Genomic DNA, 18,016 nt, shown 5'->3' on the forward strand with positions numbered 1-18,016 from the left:
GCAGTCCCACGTCATCGCATCTGAAAATACTGCTTCCATTGGCTCTACCGCACGAACCTACACGACCCGCTTGCCTGTTTCGACCTGTCCTCCCCCGGCAGCCCCAAAAGAGCACCCACCAGCAATGTTATGTCTATTTTCGTGGGATATCGACCGTGCCTCCAAGAATACCGAGCTGAAGCTGGTGCCGCCCAAATCCAACGCCGCTCCTGCATCCACTCCCCATGTTTTTTTTTTTTTCAGTCCTGGTAGTCTTCGTCGTCCGCGTCGTCACTGGGTATCGACTCTAGCTCCATCTCCCAGTCCTCCATCTCCACGTCTGCGTCATCTTCAGTCTGCATGCCGCCTGCCTCCGTGTACCCGCGTGCATCGCCAGGTGGCTGGCCTGGCTGTGGACCCATACCGACAACTTCGGTGCTGCCGTTCTTATTTCCATGACCTTGACCACTCTTGGTCAAGGATGGCGAGAGAGCCCTGGCCTTCTTGCGCGCCATCCCACCGCCTTCGTTCTCGTGCCTATCCGCTCGTTTGCTATCGCCGTTGCTTGCTAAACCGTCAACATCTCTGCTCGAAGCGCCATCCAAGCTTGACGACCCGAAATTGCCGTCCAAGGGAAGACTCGGTCTCGCCATCTCCTTGGAGCTCCGCACAGTGATGAGCGAGGCTGCGCCATTCGGCTCGAAACCCACATCCGTGACAATCTGCATCGGCTGCTTGGGGAGGAAGGTTTGCTGATCGAATCGCCCTGTCTTGTATGCTGCTGCCTCGCCCGTCGCCTGCATCGTAGCCGACCACGAGCCCCAGCTTATGTCGCCCTCCGACCTCAGCCCTCCGCCGTAGCGCCAGTCGCGCACCTTGTGCCCGGCTTGTGTCGTCATAGCTGCCGCCAGCATCTTCTTGAGCGACGCCTCCATTGGCCCGACGATCTCGACTCGCTCGACGCCTCGGATGTTCGAAAGGGCCTTGATAAAGCTCCGCTCGGCGAAGAAGCTCCTGCTAGCCACGGGGAAGTGTCCTATCTTCTCCCGGACGTACGGGTTGTCCATATTGGACGACGGGAGCTTCGTCACAGAATACGGCTCGAACAGCCTGTCGCTTACGATCTCAATCTTGAAGGCCTTCAGGTTGTGTCTGACCTATGCACCGAGATTAAGGCATGCGGGCGCGATACAGAAACCTTTGGACTTACGTTTCCGGGCCGGATGGCTTCAAGAGCCATGGCCCACTGGTCGTCCTCTGCGTCGTCGAACTTGTCCGCGTGAATCTGCATGTACAGCGACTGCGCCGCCTGGAATCTCGCTGCTTCGTGATGAATGATTCGTGTGAGCTGTAGGGCACCGGCATGCTCCTGCACGACCATGTCAAAGTCGGAAACACCGACGGGACGACGCGCCATTTTGCGTGACGGTGATGCCGGTGGCACTAGAAGGTTGGTGTGAAAGGTTTCGGGCGCGGCGCGGGCGGGTTTGCGAAGAGGGAGCGCATGAAGTGTTGGGGTGGCAGTGCGCAAGAAGCGCCAAGTGAAGGTGAATGGAAGTAAAGCAACGAAGCTGCAAAAATTCTGCAAAATTAAAAGCGAAGCCCTGGGCAGAAGCTGTCTTCGTCATCCAACCGTTCTTGGCCAAACCGTGGCTCCCCATAGTCCCTTCAGGCCACATCGATGGTGCTGTGTCGAGGGTCATGCCTCGACCGCCCCGCCGCTTCCACCTTTTCATACGCTCTGCACCACAAACTCATGTTTGCCGCCACAACCAGGTCCATCATCTTGAGGCCCTCGTCTCGAATGATCAACTTCCCCAACTTTGCCTGCTTTCCCCCGAAGCCGCCGCCCGCATATTCCAGCCCCAACGAGAGGTCCAGGTTCGCGACTCCTCCGAGGATGTCCTGCGCACTCGGCCCAAGCGACGAGACCGATGGTGTTTGCTTGCGGTGGAGAAACGATGCGCGCTTGGATGTGCGCTCTTCCGTGTTTGTTGGCTGACCGCGCATAGCAGGAAGGTTGAAGCGCAGTTCGCTGACCGTGACAGCTTCTGGCGTCTGGACTGAGGCGTTGGTGACGGGGAGAATGTGTCGGCACTGCAGCCCGTTAACATGTTTAATCGCCTACACGCCACCGCAATAGTTGCCCAAAAATCGAGCGTCTGCTAGCCGTAGACGTATCCAGATGACTAGCTTGACTCCTCAAAATGATGAGGTCCTCCGCACCATGCCGCACAAGTCTGACCGCGAAAGGACGTACCTTCAAAGAATCTCCAGCACCACCAGTCACAAACTCGCACCTCCCATTCCATGGGCTCTCGAACACGTAGCCCCGATAGCCCGATCGTCTCTCTTGCGGTCCCATGCTAACGCGCTTTTGGCTCTCCACTTCTTCCACTGGAGAACGATCGCCAAATGGACTGCTTCCGGGAACAACCAAGTTGGATTCGTTGGACAAAGTTTTCTTATGGCCAAAGTAGTCGGCAGTGTATCTTGATCCCTCATACCACATCCTTCTCCGGAAGGTGGTGTCCACTGACGTTGGCAGCGTCGGGCTCTGGAATGAATTCCTGGAGCCGGCCTGGCCGCTCCGGAATGAGTTCATGCTGTCCTCGCTTCTTCTTGGCGAAGACAGGTCAGGGTTGAAGAGGAACTTGGAGTAGCCGGGGTTGTTGATGTCAATGTATAGCGGGGCGGCTGGTTTCCTGACTCTTTCTTGCACAGAGCGGCCGCGGTTGTCTGAGTATATCTCGAATCCAGGGGGGTCCGTGATTCTGCCAACGTTCCACTGAGCTCCTGACGTGGGATCGCGCCTAATGAGGGTCAAGGACATGCTCTGGCCAGACTCGGCTGGCCCGGGGGAGAACAGACCGGAATCCGGGCGTCCATCGAGGCTGGGCTTGCTGGAGTAGGGCGATTCGGGCTCCCTTGCGGGGCTTTTCCGCCGTCTGGGCTGGTCCTGCATCCAAAAGGGAAGCTCAGCCTTCGGCCGCCGCGGCGAAGGTCCCCGAGCGGACGGTTGAGCGGGCGGTTGAGCGGACCATCGACGGTCTGGCAGAGCAGGTCGCAGATTCTCCTGCTGCATGCCCGGCACCTCAGTCGAACGCCCCCGGCGATGGAGAGTCGGGCCGGAGGGGATCGTCGGCTGGACGGGCTGATGCGGCTGATGCGGCCGGGCATTGTCCCGGTTTTCCGAGTCTATCCTGATGGACAGCGGGGGAGGCGGCACCACAGGTTTCCTCTTGATGGAGTCCGAGGGAGAAAGGGCGGGCACGGGAGCATCGGGCGGCAACGAAGGCAGGGGCCTTCGCACCGGCTTCCGGATGATGGGGGTCGAGTCTTTCACGGGCGACTCGCCGGCCTGCTCGGGCGGGGCGGCACTCAGCACATAGGCCTTGAGGTCGTCGTCGTCGGGGGTGTCGAAGTGCAGGTAGTACAGTGAGCTCTGGACGTCCTCGGCAGTCACCACCTTGTCCCGGGGTTTCATCGGGGTCAGGAAGACATCTGCTTGACGTCAGCGCACCCGCAACAGCCGGGCTGGGCAGGAACACTCGCCTTTGCTGCCAGGCACGCGCTCGATGTACAGCACCAGCGGCTCGTGCCTGTCGTGGGTGGGATTGCGCGGGTAGCGGGGCGGGTTTGAGGCAAGAGTTGTCAGCGCGGACAACGACTTGGCTTCGACGGCTGCGGTCATGCTCCGATGCCGATGGGCGTGCAAACAAACAGAGAAATCACGGAGGGGGCGGGAGGGGGCGGGCCTCGAGGCGTGAGAGCAAGAGTAGTAGAAGTACTATGTAGGACTTGGAGCGCGAGTGGAGCCCCGCGGCCGGCGCCTGACGGTTGGCACAGTGCCTGCCCTGATCGTGGCAGGGGAGGCTGAGCAGTCGGGCGTGGCCATGCTTGCGCGTTTGCCCAGGCGAACCGTGGCAGGGCAAGGGCGCGGACAACGCAGTGTGGCGCATGAGCGGCCACCGGCCACAGGGCCACGGGCCTCTAGTACCAGTGTGACGCAGAGCCGGCCGCAAACGCGCCATTGGCGGGCATCTGGCAGGCGTGGTGTCGTGTGCCACTGGCCACTCGCCGGCCCACCCGCGCACGGCCCCGCCGATTTTTGCGAGCCGGAGGCCAAGATTTCCGCGCACTGCATGAAACTTCGTGAGCGCACCCCAGGCCCGCCTCACCACCCTCCACTGTCTATCGCTGCCGTCCAGCCCGCCCGCCATGGCCGACGATCTGGAAGTGAGCCTCCTCGCCGCCCTGCTGCCTGCCTGCACACCCGCTGACCCTTCCGCCTCGCAGGAGCGTCTCCAGAGCCACGCCCAGGCCTTCGAGGGCCTGATGTCCCTCATCCCCGCAAAGCAGTACTACGCTCAAGACACGAGTGTATGTGCGACCGCCCGGCCAAGCCACCCACTTGCTAAGACGTCATCTGCAGGACCAATGGCAACGCAAGAAGCAATCCAAAGCCCAGAAGAAGGCTGCCAAGCGCGCAAAGCTTGACCCGACCAACATCCAGTCCGCCAAAGACGTCATGGACGAGAACGAACGCAAGCGCAAGCGGGAGCTTGATGGCGATGGCGATGGCGACAGCGACGATCTCTCCGACCTGAATGCCCCAGGCAAGGAGAAGCCGCGCGAGGGCTTGAAGCCAAAGGATGTGAAGAAGCAGAAGCTAGACGGCGCAATCGGGAAGGATGCCGAGGAGGAAGACGAGGAGACGCGGCAGCAGAGAGAGGAAAAGCAAAAGAAGATCGACGAGAGAAGGCAGAAAAAGAAGGAGAAGCAACAGGAGAAGGCCCAGACCAAGAAGCAGCGCCAGGATGCCCCCTCTCTCGAGGCCCCGAACCCTGACGCCGACCGAATGCATGTTGAGCAGAAGCCGAAGGTCGACGCCCCTGCTCCGGCTGCCGAAGAGGCCTCTGACGCCGAATCGGACCATGGCATATCTGGAGATGAAGAGATCGACAAGGTTGATGTCAGCGGTATGATGGAAGATGCCAAGGACGACAACTCGTGGACTTCTGCCTCCCCTTCCCCTGGCCCCGAGTCCCCGGCTTCATCCGCCATCCCCTCTGCCTCCTCATCGTCCTCGATTATTCCACCTACTTCATCTGAGAGCTCGAAGAAGCTCAAAAACAAGGCTGGCAAGATTCAGTTGCCGCAAGTTGATCAAGAGGTGCTCAAGGCACGTCTACAGGCGAGGATAGAGGCTCTTCGCGCAGCACGCAAAGCGGATGGTATAGACGGCAAGCCCGCGCGCAATCGCCAGGAACTCATGGAGGCACGGAGACGCAAGGAAGAGGAGAGACGTACACGGAAGAAAGAGATGCGCAAACAGGCCAAAGAGGACGAGCAGCGGAAAGCAGCTGAGGTAGAGTTGGCTCGTCTCCGCGGCTCCGGCTCGCCTGGCACACCTGATATCTTTTCGCCCATGGAACAGGAAAACAACTTTTCCTTTGGTCGCATCACCTTTGATGATGGCCAGCAAATGGACTCGTCCGCATCGAATCTGATCGACGCCAAGAAGAAGAAAGGCAGGTCGGACGCCAAGACGGCTCTCGAGGCTGCGGAGAAGAAGCAGCAGCGTCTCGCCGGCCTTGACGAGGCGAAGCGCAAGGAAATCGAATCCAAGGATCTTTGGCTGAACGCCAAGAAACGTGCCCACGGGGAGAAGGTCAAGGATGATACCAACCTACTCAAGAAGACGCTGAAGCGGAAGGACAAACAGAAAAAGAAGAGTGAACAGGAATGGACCGAACGCATCGAGGGAGTCGAGAAAGGCAAGGAAATGCGTCAAAAGAAGCGTGAAGATAACCTGCGGAAACGCCGTGAGGAGAAGGGCACGAAGCCCGGCAAAAAGGCCAACAAGCTCAAGGCGGGCAAGAAGAGCGCCAGGCCTGGCTTCGAGGGCAGTTTCAGGAGCAAGACTAAATAAGCGAAGGAAAAGTTTTGGACTGGGAATTAAGCCACGGCGCAGTCACGTTTGGGATGGGATTCCTCGGCGTTCAGAGGTCTGGGCATGGATAGGAGTACATATGGGGTACTGCATACACTTGGTAATGTGAATGGGCCTGCAGATGCCGTTCAAGTCAATAGGGGCTTTGCCAAATGAAAATCGAAACGACGAATGCAATCAATCCCATGTGAACTTCTTGGTCACGACAGACCTCGGACTACAACGGTGCCTTTCTTGGTGCATGAGATACTTCCCTTGATCCGATGATGGCCCAATCGTGGTATGTAGTCAGTCAAGAAGCAGCTGCATACCGATCTTTCCCGAGGCAGGCGCGACGTCTGATCAGATTAGGTCTGCCAATGTTTTGCGAATGGAGAAGAGCTTCCAAAGATGAACTTTGTTTGCTCAATGGGCCATGCCTACCGAAACGGATGGACCAGCCAAATGTCTGCACTACAACCATAAGGCGAGATGGGGGAAGTTCCGGCAAGCTCGGCAAGGCCGCAACTCAGAACGGATACTATTCGTTTATTAGAAGCAGTAAGGTATGGAAAATTCGCACGAAAGGAAATAGTTGCCGTCCTGGCGGCGCTGATGCTACAGTGTATGTACATCCTAGTGATATCCTTGCCTCCGCTCTTCCTCAAATAGTCATGGTTGAATCCATCATTTGAACTCTCCGCTTTACCTGTAGGGCGCATCGGCCCTCGCAACGGCGGCCAACTCAGGCTCCCACTTGTCACCGTTTGACAACAACTTCTCCTTGTTGTAGAGCAGCTCCTCTCTTGTCTCAGTCGCGTATTCGGCGTTAGGGGCTGGAATATCGTTAATTTACAGGTTCGGGATTGACATCGGTCGGACCAAGCATATTTCTCGACAAATTTGTTCGAGGAAAGGGAGTGAAGTATGATGTACGTACATTCGACAATAGCGTCGACGGGGCAGCTCTCTTGGCAGAAGCCACAGTAGATGCACTTGGTCATATCGATATCGTATCTGGTGGTGCGCCTGCTTCCATCCTCACGCTCTTCGGCCTCGATGGTAATGGCTTGGGCCGGGCAGATGGCTTCGCACAACTTGCAAGCAATGCAACGCTCCTCACCGGTCGGGTAGCGGCGCAAGGCGTGCTCGCCACGGAAGCGCGGGGAGATGGGGCCTTTCTCGAAGGGGTAGTAGATTGTGTACCTGAATGGAGTCCACGTCTCAGTATGCGGGGCGCATTGCTTGATGGCGGGCACAGGCTCGTGAGCAGAGCCCGGGGGGCAAGGGAGCTTACGGCGCGCGGAAAAACTGCTCCAGCACGACGTACATGCCGCGCATCATCTCGGTCAGAAGGAAGTATTTCCCAGCCTTGTCGAGAGAGCTCTCGGCACCTTCGTCCCAACGCTTGGGGGTCGGTAGACGGAATCCCGAGGGTGGCGGACCGGAGGGAAGAGCGGCGCGCGGTGCGCTGGTCGAGAAGAACAGGGCGGTCGCGGGCGTGTGGGACGCACGCAGCAGCTGCGTGGTCGGCCGGGCGCGAGCCAACATAGTCATTGGCCTCGTGCTTGCCATGGTGGGCGTGGTGGGTGCGGGCAGAGCGGGGAGGAGAGTTGTGGTGTTGAGCGGCACTTTGACGTTGCCGGCGTGGCGGTTCTGTAAGTTCAATGGGCTCGATCTGATTCGCTGCTGGCCAAGGTCTGTAACGTCAATACATGGATGCCTCAGGCCGGTGACAGCTGTCCCCAGTGCAAGAAGAGGGCTGCGGTCTGCAGGGTTCCAAAGGCGTCGCTGGACAGACAGGCAAGCCCAGTTCGCGCCTTTCCAGGCTGTTCGCCCGGGCATGGCGACCCTCGAAGGGTGAGGAGGGCGATGCACGTGACCATGACGGCGCCCAAGCTCTAAGCCCGTCCCGACTCGTCGTTGATTTTGCGAAGTGCCGCATCGCCGCGTACCGCAACACCCACCCCCATCTCGCCAGCCAGCACCCACACGTCCATCCGCCATGTTCAGGACCGCCATCCTTCGCTCTGCCCGTGGCGCTGCCCGCTCTGCCGCCCGCTGGCAAGCTCCAATTGCCCGCCCGGCCGTCCCTGCCCTCCGCACCCAGTCCAGACAGCAGCTCCCCGCTGTGTGCTTTCAGGCCGTCCGTTGCTACTCTGCCGGCGGCGCTCTCAGCCAGGATGAGGCCCAGGGCCGGATACTGGACCTGCTGAAGAACTTTGACAAGGTATGTGGGCTGCGAGCACCTGCTGCGGCATGCCTCGGATCTAGCTAATGCGCCATACAGGTCCAGGACGCGTCCAAGGTAGCTGGTGACCTTTCTGCTGCGCTGCGCTTCAATGCTCACCCTCTCTAGCTGTCGCCCACCTCCCACTTCTCCAACGACCTCGGTCTGGACAGCCTGGACACCGTCGAGGTGGTTATGGCCATTGAGGAGGAGTTCAGCATCGAGATACCCGACAAGGACGCCGACCAGATTCACAGCGGTATGTCTGAGCCCACACGCTCCGCAGCCTTGGCGCGCCCGCCGTGATGCCACTCACATGCACATGCTAAGAGTGGTGGCGATCACTTCCGGAACGAGCTTTACTGACTCCGCGTAGTTGACAAGGCAGTGGAGTACATCCTCAGCCAGCCCGATGGTAAGTTTCTCGCACGGCAGCGGGGTGGAGTATTGTTGGCTGATTGAACCCGCAGCGAAATAATTGGATTAAATGAGGGCTGGACCGGGAGAAGGAATGTGATGGCTGGAGAATTGCGGAGAGGACATTTGCTTGTACAAAGCCATCAGCTCTGAGTTTCTGAGCCTCTGTACTATGGACTAGAAGACGATATGCTCCGGCATGGCCGCTTTAATTTGGTTGTGCTGCTCTTGCAACGTACGTACATGGCGTGCTGCGTGAAACGCCGCCCGCGCGGCAGGGTTGGTCCTTCGTCCTCGCCAAGCCAGTTATTTCACTCTGGCCCATTCGCCGCCCGTAGTAAATGCACATTCCGTACGCCGCGCACTCGCGCAATAACCCCCCACCACGTCAGACCCTTTCGGCACCCTGCGAAATCCCCTGCTGCGATCTGGCTGCAACCCCCCGTGTGCGCTTCCCGTGCCGAGCCCTGTCGACCCTTGGGCGCCGAACCCTTCGTAGTATCCCTGTGCGGCGGGCGCCGAGCTCAGACCTAGACCCAACACCGACACCGGGCACGACACCTTTCCACAGTCGCACTGCGGATGGCCACCTCAGCTTCAGGCTTGACGCGCCGACGAGGCGCGGGCGCGGGCGCGGGCGCAAACGGCGACGCCGACAACGACGGCAGCCGCGTGAGCTCGCCGGTGCCGCGGCGCAACGATGAGGGCCCCGGGACCTCCTACGAGAGCGCGGAGAATGGCCACAAGATTGCCTACGACCCACGAGACATCAGCGAGAGCGCCGAGCGGAGCAAGCAGCCCAAGCTCACGCTCATGGAGGAGGTGCTGCTCATGGGGCTGAAGGACAAGCAGGTGGGCTCCCACGCCCGAAGGCTGCCTAAGGAGGGATGCGACTGACATCTGTTCGGCCAGGGTTACCTCTCTTTCTGGAACGACAACATCTCCTACGCCCTTCGCGGGTGCATCGTCATAGAGCTGGCCTTCAGGGGTCGCGTAAGCATGCAGAAGGACTCGTCGCGGCGGCGCTTCCCCCTCGCGGATCGCGTCATCGAGGTCATAGACGACACGCTCACCGGCGAGGTGCTTCTGGACGAGGCGTTGAAGATGATGAAGTCGAGCGAGAAGATGAGTGTGGCCTCATGGATTGACCTCATGAGCGGTAAGCCTGCCCTTCCTCTGCTCCCGGCGCTGCGACGCACAGCACGTTGACACCTGTCCCCAACCGCAGGCGAGACATGGAACCTCATGAAGATTGGCTACCAGCTCAAGCAGGTCCGCGAGCGCCTGGCCAAGGGCCTCGTTGACAAGGGCATCCTCCGCACTGAGAAACGCAACTTCCTCCTCTTCGACATGGCCACCCATCCCGTCGCCGACGGCGGCGCAAAGGACGAGATCCGGCGCCGTGTCCGCAACCTTCTCACCAACCGAACCGTCGTCCTCCCTCCAAGCCAGTTCCTCCCCGAAGAGATGGATTTCAGGTACATCCGTACCATTGCCATGGTTTGCGCGGCTTATGCGGCCAACGTGCTTGAGAATGCGTTGTCAACACTGGGCCATGAGGCGCGGGAGCGAGCTTTCGCCCAAGTCGACGAGCTGCTGGCTGAATACTCACAGTGGCCGTTCGCCCGACGCGCCGGGGGCTCGGGAGGCATAGGAGCCAATCTGGGGCAGGTCATCCAAGAGGAGGTGAACAACAACAAGGACAAGGAGTTGCAGCTTGAGGTAAGCACTCTTTCGCGACATGGCAGACGTGGCACATTGACTCACACGGACTCGCAGGTGGTTGCTGCTTGCTTGAGCGTCTTCACAAGGCTTGATTCTTTGCTATAAGTTAGGGACATCGTGACGGCCTTCCTCTTATATCTTGCGCGTTACTTTGATACTCAAACACGGCGCTTATTAAGAACAATTACTTAATTCTGGACCAACGGCGGCTGGGGGCGGTAAGCAGGTGTGCTGCTTAAGCAGGAAGCGGAGCCGTGCTGCCCGCGGCGGAACAGGCGGCGGACGGCCAGACCTTTTTCCTTCTCTTGCCAAAGGGCGCCCGGAAGACGAAAACAAGGGAATTCCATTTTGTTCTATCGACATTGTGTTACGTAGCATGGGGCTTTTGAGATATCTAGCTAGCTGGGGCTTGCTTGTCCACAAACCGCTCCCACACCACGCCCGTCGGAGCATGCACGTGATCAGAACAGACACCACAGTGTCCACCAGGCCGCGGCGGCCCGGAAGGGGTCCGCTCCGCACGCAGGCGGCGGCGGGCGCGGCGGCAGAGGCACCGAGACGGCGGTAGGGCTGAGAAGCAGGCCGGGCGGTGCGTTGCCAGGCTGGCGGGGGGCGAAGGGGACGCGGTGGCAGGCCAATGGCAGTGCTGAGCGGAGCGGCTTGGCGAGGTCGTGGGCGTGGGCCGCGCTCTTCGCTGCGACACGGAGGCAGCTCGCAAGCACGCCCGAGCTTAGCATTTCCCGCACCCAATCCTCGCCAGACCGTCCCTCGCGCGCGCCAGGGGGCGGAGACAAACGAACGACGTCAGCTGCGAGACTCCTGCTGGCTAGGCGCTTTCCGCTGCTTGGGCCCATTCCTAACACGCCGCTCCGCTGCCCTCGGTTCTCTTTGTGCCAGCCGCCCAGACTGACAGACGCTCGACGCGCCAGATCATTGCGTGCAGCTCTGGTATGTTGATTCACTCTTCCTGCCGCCCCGCCTGCCTTGCTGGATGCCGTCCCTGCCGCTGCCGCTGCGCGATGGCGACGCCGTGGTTGCGGCTCATCGCCTGTCGCGGCACGTCCGTGGCCAGCGCCCTCACCTCCCAGCCCGCGGCCACGCGCCTCTTGCTCGGACCTATCGCTGACATCACCAGCTCATTCATGTCTTCTCCCTGACCCGCTAGACCTTCGTTTCTCCTCGGGCGGCTCCGTGATCGCTGCTCTTCCGACGCGCCTGTGACCCGTACATAGACCATGCCGTCACCCGTCGCGTCGACCGCCGCGCTTCCGCCCCAGTCGCACGAGCAATCGCAGCAAGAATCAACACCGGCCGCACACGACGCGCAAAACGGCGCTGCCGGAGACGATGCCGCCGAGTCGCAGGATCCGGCGCGTCCATCTAGTTCTGGCCAGCCCGCCGACGGCAATGGCACAATACGCGAGACGAAGGAGAAGGCAAAGGCTGTCATGGCCGCGTCCGGTGTCGACATGCCCGCGAACACCGAGAAAGCTTCACCTTCGGCTCGTGCAAAGTCATCGCCTACCGGCAGTGAGACGGCCAATGGACTTTCGCCTAGCCGCAAGCGCTCTCGCTCTGGCTCGCGTCTGCCCTCCCATCCGCCGTCCCAAGGCTCCTCCAACCAGAACCAGTCCAGCTTGAATGAGCTCCTCATCAATCAATATTCCACCCGCGACATGCTTCATGCCGCTGCCATGAACGACCAGGCTGCCAAGGCTCGAGCCCTGATGACCGAGAAGCTGTCGGAAGTCGAGTACTACAAGCAGTTGCGCCAGCAACGGCAAATCGATCCCGGCTCTGTGTTTGGCTATGGCTTTGACGGCTACGGCAACGGCTATACTGAGGCGAAACCGTCGCGGCTTCAATATCCCGCGCAGAAGAAACGGCTCGGAAACCGCCGGTCCAAGAGCTTGCATGTGCCCAGGAAGCAACTCACGAAGCAGGCTGACATCTTTGAGGAGCTGGTACCCGTACGTTTGGACATCGAGTTCGACAAGATCAAGCTTCGGGACACCTTTACCTGGAACCTCCACGACCATGTCGTTACGCCTGAACTGTTCGCGGAAAACATGGTTGAGGATTTCAGACTGCCCCCGGAAATGGGCCCACACGTTTTCCGCCAAATCAACACCGAGATTCACGAGCAGCTCCAAGATTACTACCCCCACGTCTTCTTCAAGGAAGAACCATTGGACCCGCACCTACCTTACGACGCCTACAAGAACGATGAGATGCGCGTATTGATCAAACTAAACATCACAATTGGGCAGCATACACTGGTGGACCAGTTCGAGTGGGACATCAACGATCCCATGAACTCTCCAGAAGAATTCGCCAGGTCCATGACAGGAGAGCTTTCCCTTTCCGGCGAGTTCACAACCGCCATCGCGCACTCCATACGTGAGCAATGCCAGATGTTCACGAAAAGCCTCTACATAACAGGCCACCCTTTCGACGGTCGCCCGGTTGAAGATGCGGACGTTCGCGATAGCTTCTTGGCTTCCCCGGTACAGTCTGTGTTTCGGCCTGTGCAAGCAGCAAAAGACTATGCGCCGGTCCTTTACGAGCTGAACGAAGCAGACTTGGAGCGGGCAGAACTTTCAATCATGCGCGAGCAGCGGAGACAGAAGCGCTCGGTGAACCGGAGAGGCGGCCCAGCACTTCCTGATCTCAAAGATCGCCAACGAACGGTGCGGACAATGGTGGTTTCCTCGGTACTTCCAGGTGCGGTGGAGCGTGTGGAGGACAGCCGTTTATACAAGCTCTCTCGTTCTGCATCGGGTAGGGGTAGGCGCACCGTAAGAGATGGCGATTCGGATGAAGAGTCCGAGAGTGAAGAGTCGGGCCAAGAGTCTCCGGCGCCTTCACAGATAATGGGAGGAACTGCACGGACAAGAGGCATGCGTGGAGCGGCGTCGGCAGCAACAGTTGCCATGCGCCAGAATCTTGGTCGGTCACAAACTCCTGAGGTCACGGCCCTTCGCCAAGAGCATCACCATGAGACGCGCACCTCCCGGCGCTTTGGGACGCCTAGAGAAGAGAGTGTTGCTCCCACCCCTACCACTCCTGCTCCAGAAAAGCTCCTAGTCAAGGTCAAGATTTCTCGAGAGAAGTTCCGACGGTGGATGCAGGCTCAGTCTACAGGCAGAGCCTCCGAGTACCGGCAGAGTCAGCCTAACCCGGTGTTAGCCTCTGCAGCTTCCACGCCCCAACAAGCTACGCCCACCCGTAGCTCGATGCCGCCGCCCCCTTCGCCGGCGCTGCAACAACGGTCGACCCCCGGTCCTGGGACGCCGACGAGTAACGGCCAGCAAGAGATACGATACTATCCTGACGGACGCGCAGATGCTTCGTTCCCGCAACCCGCCCAAGCAGTAAGTCATCAGCACCCGTAACCGAGGTGCAGTTTAATAACAGCAAACCAGCCCCCGCCCCCACCGTGGCTCGCAGAGGCTTTGAAAAAGCTGCACTCGGAACATCCCGACTCGGCTTTCGAGGCATTAATGCGCTACTGCGCCATCGACTCCCGCTCGCAGCAACAGATCCGACTCGACAGCATAGCGCCAGGCTCAACACCTCCTGCGCACGTCAAATTCCAATGGCTCCCGCGTATCAGATGCAACGACTGTCCCGGGAAACTGTACACGCCTGGTCCCGGTTGGACTGTCGAGAACTTCGAGGTCCACCTCAGGAACAGGCAGCATCTTGAAGCCGTGAGGCGGAGAACAGCCTCGGCGGGCGGGGCTTCGTCGTAGACGAGAAGAAAGAAAAGGAACGGCTGCGAAAAAGGGCGGACACAAGCTGCAGGCTGGATTCTACGGAGGCGACCTCATTCCGTTTTTGTACATCAACATCATCATCTCACCATCATAACTACGTGTCGGGGTGCGAGGGTCATGGAAGACAGGGCTTCAAGATGGCGCAATGAGTTGTTTGGCGGTGTTGGCTTACCGCTTGGGTAAGAGGAGTGGGAGTTGCATTCGAGAGATTTTGTCCGTTTTCATCCAAATCAAGTCTTTCCACGTCCTTTTCATCTTGCCCACGATGTTGAGCTGCGCTGCCACTTCATCTGGCCTTTTTATTTCCTTTTTCGTTCCTGCTTACTAAAGGTTCGCATCACTGTGGCTTGAAAGCACAAGCTTGAACACCACGCGGATTCAAAGAGGTACGATGAAGTGGTATAGCCAGAATCGTTGAACGTATGAGCTCGATACGGAGATTCGAAACCCCGAAAGCACGTGTCGTCTCCATGTTATCGCATTTGGCTTGCTAAAGACAAGCATCCCGCCCATGAACGATTAATAGACGACAACTGGCAGGTAACTTGCTCCGGTATTAGTCAACCCGGAATGGATCACCTGTAGCCGAGAGTGGAAGAGGACAGAGCAGCGAGTCAAATGGCTAGCTGGACAAGCCGATGAGCAGATCTTCTGCTTCGCCATGCTCCAAACCACCAGCCCTGTGGCCCACACGTCCCAAATTGGCAAGGGCTCCCCAAGGCGATAGAAGAACGGCCCTGGCAGGTGCCGAGATGCACATCAGGCCACTGTGATTCGCTGAATAAATGCTCCGCAGGCCACTAACTGTCGCCTCCAGCGGATGGCACGTGTTGCTGCCGTGTGGGCCGGCGAAGCGCTCGGCTTCTGTTCCGGAGGGAAGGGGCGCACGTGCGCAGCCCAGGAACAGAAGCAGCGGCCCATCTGGCTACCATTGGCCGCTGGAAGCTCGATGTTGCAGATCAGCCTCAGCGAGCGTCAGACCATCAACCTGTCATGCACGGCCGCCAGCTGGGGGACACTCGCGACTTAACAGCCCTCCGGTCTTCTCAGACGCTTCGGGTTTGATGCAAGTTTCGCTTTTTTTTCTCCCGACTGCCGACCTCTTTTGGCTCACCCATATTCTCACACACATCATCCCAACACGCCGCTGCTCTTCCACTTCCCACTCCCTTTCTCCCAGCCGTAGCTCGTGTGCGCACGCCTGTTTTGTGGACGTCCTTCGCTAGCTGGTATCCCAGCCATTTTCGACACACGTCACCTCATCCTCGGATTTCTACTCCCTTTTTTCGCCTGCGCCAGCTCCTCCCACTCAACCTACCGGTCCTCGCTACTCGTATATTCTTTGCGAAATATCCCCCCATCAGTGTGTCTTTTTTTCCCCACACGATCTCAGTCGTCGACAGCTGGCTGTCCCCACCCACACGTTAATTCCGGATAATCCATCCCGACCACCACCGAAACCAACCAACGGCACCGCCACCTAGGAACACAACCAACAAGGAAAACACGACAAAACCCCTCCTCCTCCTCCTCCTCCTCCTCCTCCCTCCCCCTCTTCCAACTAAACGAACACGAGGGAAAAAAAAAAAAGACGGGAAAAGCAAGGAGAGGAAGCTAGCCAAGAAAAAAAGACCCCCCCAAATCCGGACCGGCAAAGAAAAAACTTACACCCGATAATGGCTTTCGAATTCCTCGCCCCGATCCTGACCCCGACGGCGCTGGCCACGGTGCAGCGCGACCCGTCGCTGCTCGGTATCTTGTTGGCCGTGTTGTTCGGCCTGGGTCTGCTCGTCGGCTTGTCCGTCTTCATCCACTACCGCACCGAGAAGGACAACGGGACCTGGAAGGGCTGGGGCATCCCGTTCTGGCCCAAGAAGAAGGCCAAGAAGCAGGGCTTTAGGAAGCTTGGCGGGAAGTAGATGCAGTCAGTGGACCAGCGGGACGTTGATGGAGGCATGGTGTGGAACAGTGGCGGGAGTGGATTGGCCTCAGAAAGCATGAAGCACCGTGCAGTTTCGGGACAGAACCGTACGAACACAATCAAGGAACGAGATATACTTGAAATGGGTTTTCAGAAAGCAGTCCACGGGCATTATTTCATTATTGTTCCCAGACGAGGCACCAGGTATAATACACGGGAAACACGCAACCGCACAGTAAGATCAAAGCGGACACTAGGCCCTCCAATTCATTCATCAACGTAGTCTGCGAAGCCAAACCGTACAATCAATTTACCAACCGGACATCAAGCTAGTGTGCAGCCTCATATCCGCATCGTTCGATTCCAGTGTCCATTACCGCATGCTTGTATTCTGCTCAAGGTATCATAAATAGCTCACGCTTACTTGGACTTGGCGAGGCCAACCGAGTTCTCGCCAAGGTCGTAGACCGAGTACCACTTGCGGAGGAAGGCATCTCCCAGGATGGCAAGAGGGCCGGTAGGCTCGGGGAAGTCCATGCCCATGAAGGCGGAAATGCACGAGCCCTGAACCTCGAGGATGTAGTCGTACGAAGTGATGGTGAAGTTGTGACCGGTAAGGGTGAAGGTAAGGTCGGGAAGACCATCACGCTTGTCGCACTCGATCGTGTACTGACCGTTGAAGCTCTTCTTGGCACCAATCTCCTTGTTGCTGTGGTCTGTTAGCGGTCTCGTAGTCGTCAAGCCGGGTGTAGGAAGACTTACAGGAGCTCAGCAAGAGTGGAGGGGAGAGCAATCAAGGAGGTACCGGTGTCAAGAATGGCACCAGTGTTGTCGAGGTCAGCGGTTGCGTCACCGAACGTGATGGAGTCAAGATCGACCTCCCAGTAGGCCTTGCGCCTCAAGGGGATCTTGGTGAGCTTGCCAGTGTAGTGGCTCTCGTCAACACCACCGAAGGTGGCGACGGACTCGGCACCCTCCTCGTTGGTATCGCTGAGGTAGAAGGCGAAGACGGGATCGTCAAGAAGGCCCTGCTCAATCATGTTGTAGAAGGGCGGAACAATGCTGTTCACGGAGATGGTGTCATAGCCAAGACCCATGATGCCGTCGAAGCGGCCGAAGGCGAAGGCCAAGCCGGGCTCCGAGGTGGCCTCGGCGAAGTCCTGGTCCTTGACAGTCAGGTCACCGATGGTGAAGACGTCGTTGGACACGAAGCCGCTCAGGCTGCCGGAGCCATAACGGATCTCGAAGGAGCTCCCGTTCTTCTGGTATGTAGACGAGGAGCTCGAGTCGAACTTGGTGTGGAGATAGCAGGCGATGGAACCGCACTCGGACGACGGCACCCACAGGTTGGAGCTGCCGGTATCGAGGACGACCTTGAAGGTCTGCGGAGGGGTGCCGAGCGAAATCTCCGAGAAGTCTGGGGGCGAATGACTGTTAGCTCACGTTGGGCGGAAGCGAGATGACGGCGGTGCGGCATCGGCGGCATCGGAGGGTCGGTGTACTCACACTGGGCATTCATGAAGTTGGTGACGGGAACGGGGTGCTCCGAGTCGGCGTCGACGGGCTGGGTCTTGAAGATATCCTCAACGGTGTTGAGCTGCGGGCGCGAGCCCATGTACTTCTGGCTGAGGGCCTTGACATGATCGCCGATGTTGGCGTGCTCCTGCACACGGTGAGCTCCAGAACGCTTCACGGGGGCGTGGCAATGAGATGGGAGATGGAAAACACACCAGCTGCTCGGCCAGAGGCACCTTCTTGAGCTTCATCTTGTGGACGCCGGCTTGAGCGGAGCCAAGCATGGCGCCGGCGGCGAGGAGCATAGAGCCCTTCATGGTTGCGGTGCGGATCGAACGGAGCTGCAGCTGCTCGAATAAGAGATGGGCGGGTGCAGATGGGGCGGAGTGATGGAGAGGGAGATGGGCGGTTGAGGGAGAGCTTGTCTGGGGAACGGGAGCTGCCTGCAGTAGTTGTACCTGGGCCGGCGCCTCCCCTTCGTCATCTGAGGCCTTGGCACTGATTAGCCGATTGCG

At 58.9% G+C, this 18,016-nt stretch overlaps 8 protein-coding genes across 8 annotated transcripts; 4 read left to right on the forward strand and 4 right to left on the reverse strand.

Annotated features, from left to right (window-relative positions):
• Nucleotides 1-239: 239 nt before the first annotated feature.
• On the reverse strand, nucleotides 240-1,396 carry BKCO1_3700018 (uncharacterized protein; the record flags this gene model as incomplete). Its single annotated transcript, XM_020275063.1, has 2 exons — nucleotides 240-1,136; nucleotides 1,190-1,396. The coding sequence occupies 2 exons, from the start codon at nucleotides 1,394-1,396 to the stop codon at nucleotides 240-242; spliced, it is 1,104 nt and encodes a 367-aa protein (XP_020128945.1).
• A 251-nt stretch (nucleotides 1,397-1,647) lies between these two features.
• On the reverse strand, nucleotides 1,648-3,673 carry BKCO1_3700019 (uncharacterized protein; the record flags this gene model as incomplete). The annotated part of the gene is made up of 3 exons (XM_020275074.1): nucleotides 1,648-2,076; nucleotides 2,240-3,483; nucleotides 3,529-3,673. 3 exons carry the CDS (start codon nucleotides 3,671-3,673, stop codon nucleotides 1,648-1,650), a joined length of 1,818 nt encoding a protein of 605 aa, XP_020128946.1.
• Nucleotides 3,674-4,200: 527 nt separating this feature from the next.
• BKCO1_3700020 (60s ribosome biogenesis protein rrp14) lies at nucleotides 4,201-5,914 on the forward strand (the record flags this gene model as incomplete). The annotated part of the gene is made up of 2 exons (XM_020275086.1): nucleotides 4,201-4,362; nucleotides 4,415-5,914. 2 exons carry the CDS (start codon nucleotides 4,201-4,203, stop codon nucleotides 5,912-5,914), a joined length of 1,662 nt encoding a protein of 553 aa, XP_020128832.1.
• Nucleotides 5,915-6,619: 705 nt separating this feature from the next.
• Nucleotides 6,620-7,759, reverse strand: BKCO1_3700021 (nadh-ubiquinone oxidoreductase subunit; the record flags this gene model as incomplete). The annotated part of the gene is made up of 3 exons (XM_020275097.1): nucleotides 6,620-6,750; nucleotides 6,855-7,120; nucleotides 7,212-7,759. The coding sequence occupies 3 exons, from the start codon at nucleotides 7,757-7,759 to the stop codon at nucleotides 6,620-6,622; spliced, it is 945 nt and encodes a 314-aa protein (XP_020128831.1).
• A 160-nt stretch (nucleotides 7,760-7,919) lies between these two features.
• On the forward strand, nucleotides 7,920-10,391 carry BKCO1_3700022 (vacuolar protein sorting-associated protein 74; the record flags this gene model as incomplete). The annotated part of the gene is made up of 8 exons (XM_020275108.1): nucleotides 7,920-8,144; nucleotides 8,205-8,222; nucleotides 8,274-8,403; nucleotides 8,521-8,559; nucleotides 9,133-9,413; nucleotides 9,474-9,720; nucleotides 9,790-10,283; nucleotides 10,341-10,391. 8 exons carry the CDS (start codon nucleotides 7,920-7,922, stop codon nucleotides 10,389-10,391), a joined length of 1,485 nt encoding a protein of 494 aa, XP_020128830.1.
• Nucleotides 10,392-11,521: 1,130 nt separating this feature from the next.
• On the forward strand, nucleotides 11,522-14,041 carry BKCO1_3700023 (swi-snf complex subunit; the record flags this gene model as incomplete). The annotated part of the gene is made up of 2 exons (XM_020275115.1): nucleotides 11,522-13,660; nucleotides 13,712-14,041. The coding sequence occupies 2 exons, from the start codon at nucleotides 11,522-11,524 to the stop codon at nucleotides 14,039-14,041; spliced, it is 2,469 nt and encodes an 822-aa protein (XP_020128829.1).
• A 1,700-nt stretch (nucleotides 14,042-15,741) lies between these two features.
• BKCO1_3700024 (uncharacterized protein) lies at nucleotides 15,742-15,984 on the forward strand (the record flags this gene model as incomplete). The annotated part of the gene is made up of 1 exon (XM_020275116.1): nucleotides 15,742-15,984. One exon carries the CDS (start codon nucleotides 15,742-15,744, stop codon nucleotides 15,982-15,984), a length of 243 nt encoding a protein of 80 aa, XP_020128836.1.
• Nucleotides 15,985-16,406: 422 nt separating this feature from the next.
• Nucleotides 16,407-17,818, reverse strand: BKCO1_3700025 (vacuolar protease a; the record flags this gene model as incomplete). The annotated part of the gene is made up of 4 exons (XM_020275117.1): nucleotides 16,407-16,695; nucleotides 16,749-17,403; nucleotides 17,493-17,649; nucleotides 17,717-17,818. The coding sequence occupies 4 exons, from the start codon at nucleotides 17,816-17,818 to the stop codon at nucleotides 16,407-16,409; spliced, it is 1,203 nt and encodes a 400-aa protein (XP_020128835.1).
• Nucleotides 17,819-18,016: the final 198 nt, after the last annotated feature.

This window comes from Diplodia corticola (assembly GCF_001883845.1).
Source record: "Diplodia corticola strain CBS 112549 chromosome Unknown scaffold37, whole genome shotgun sequence".
Lineage (NCBI taxonomy): Eukaryota > Fungi > Ascomycota > Dothideomycetes > Botryosphaeriales > Botryosphaeriaceae > Diplodia > Diplodia corticola.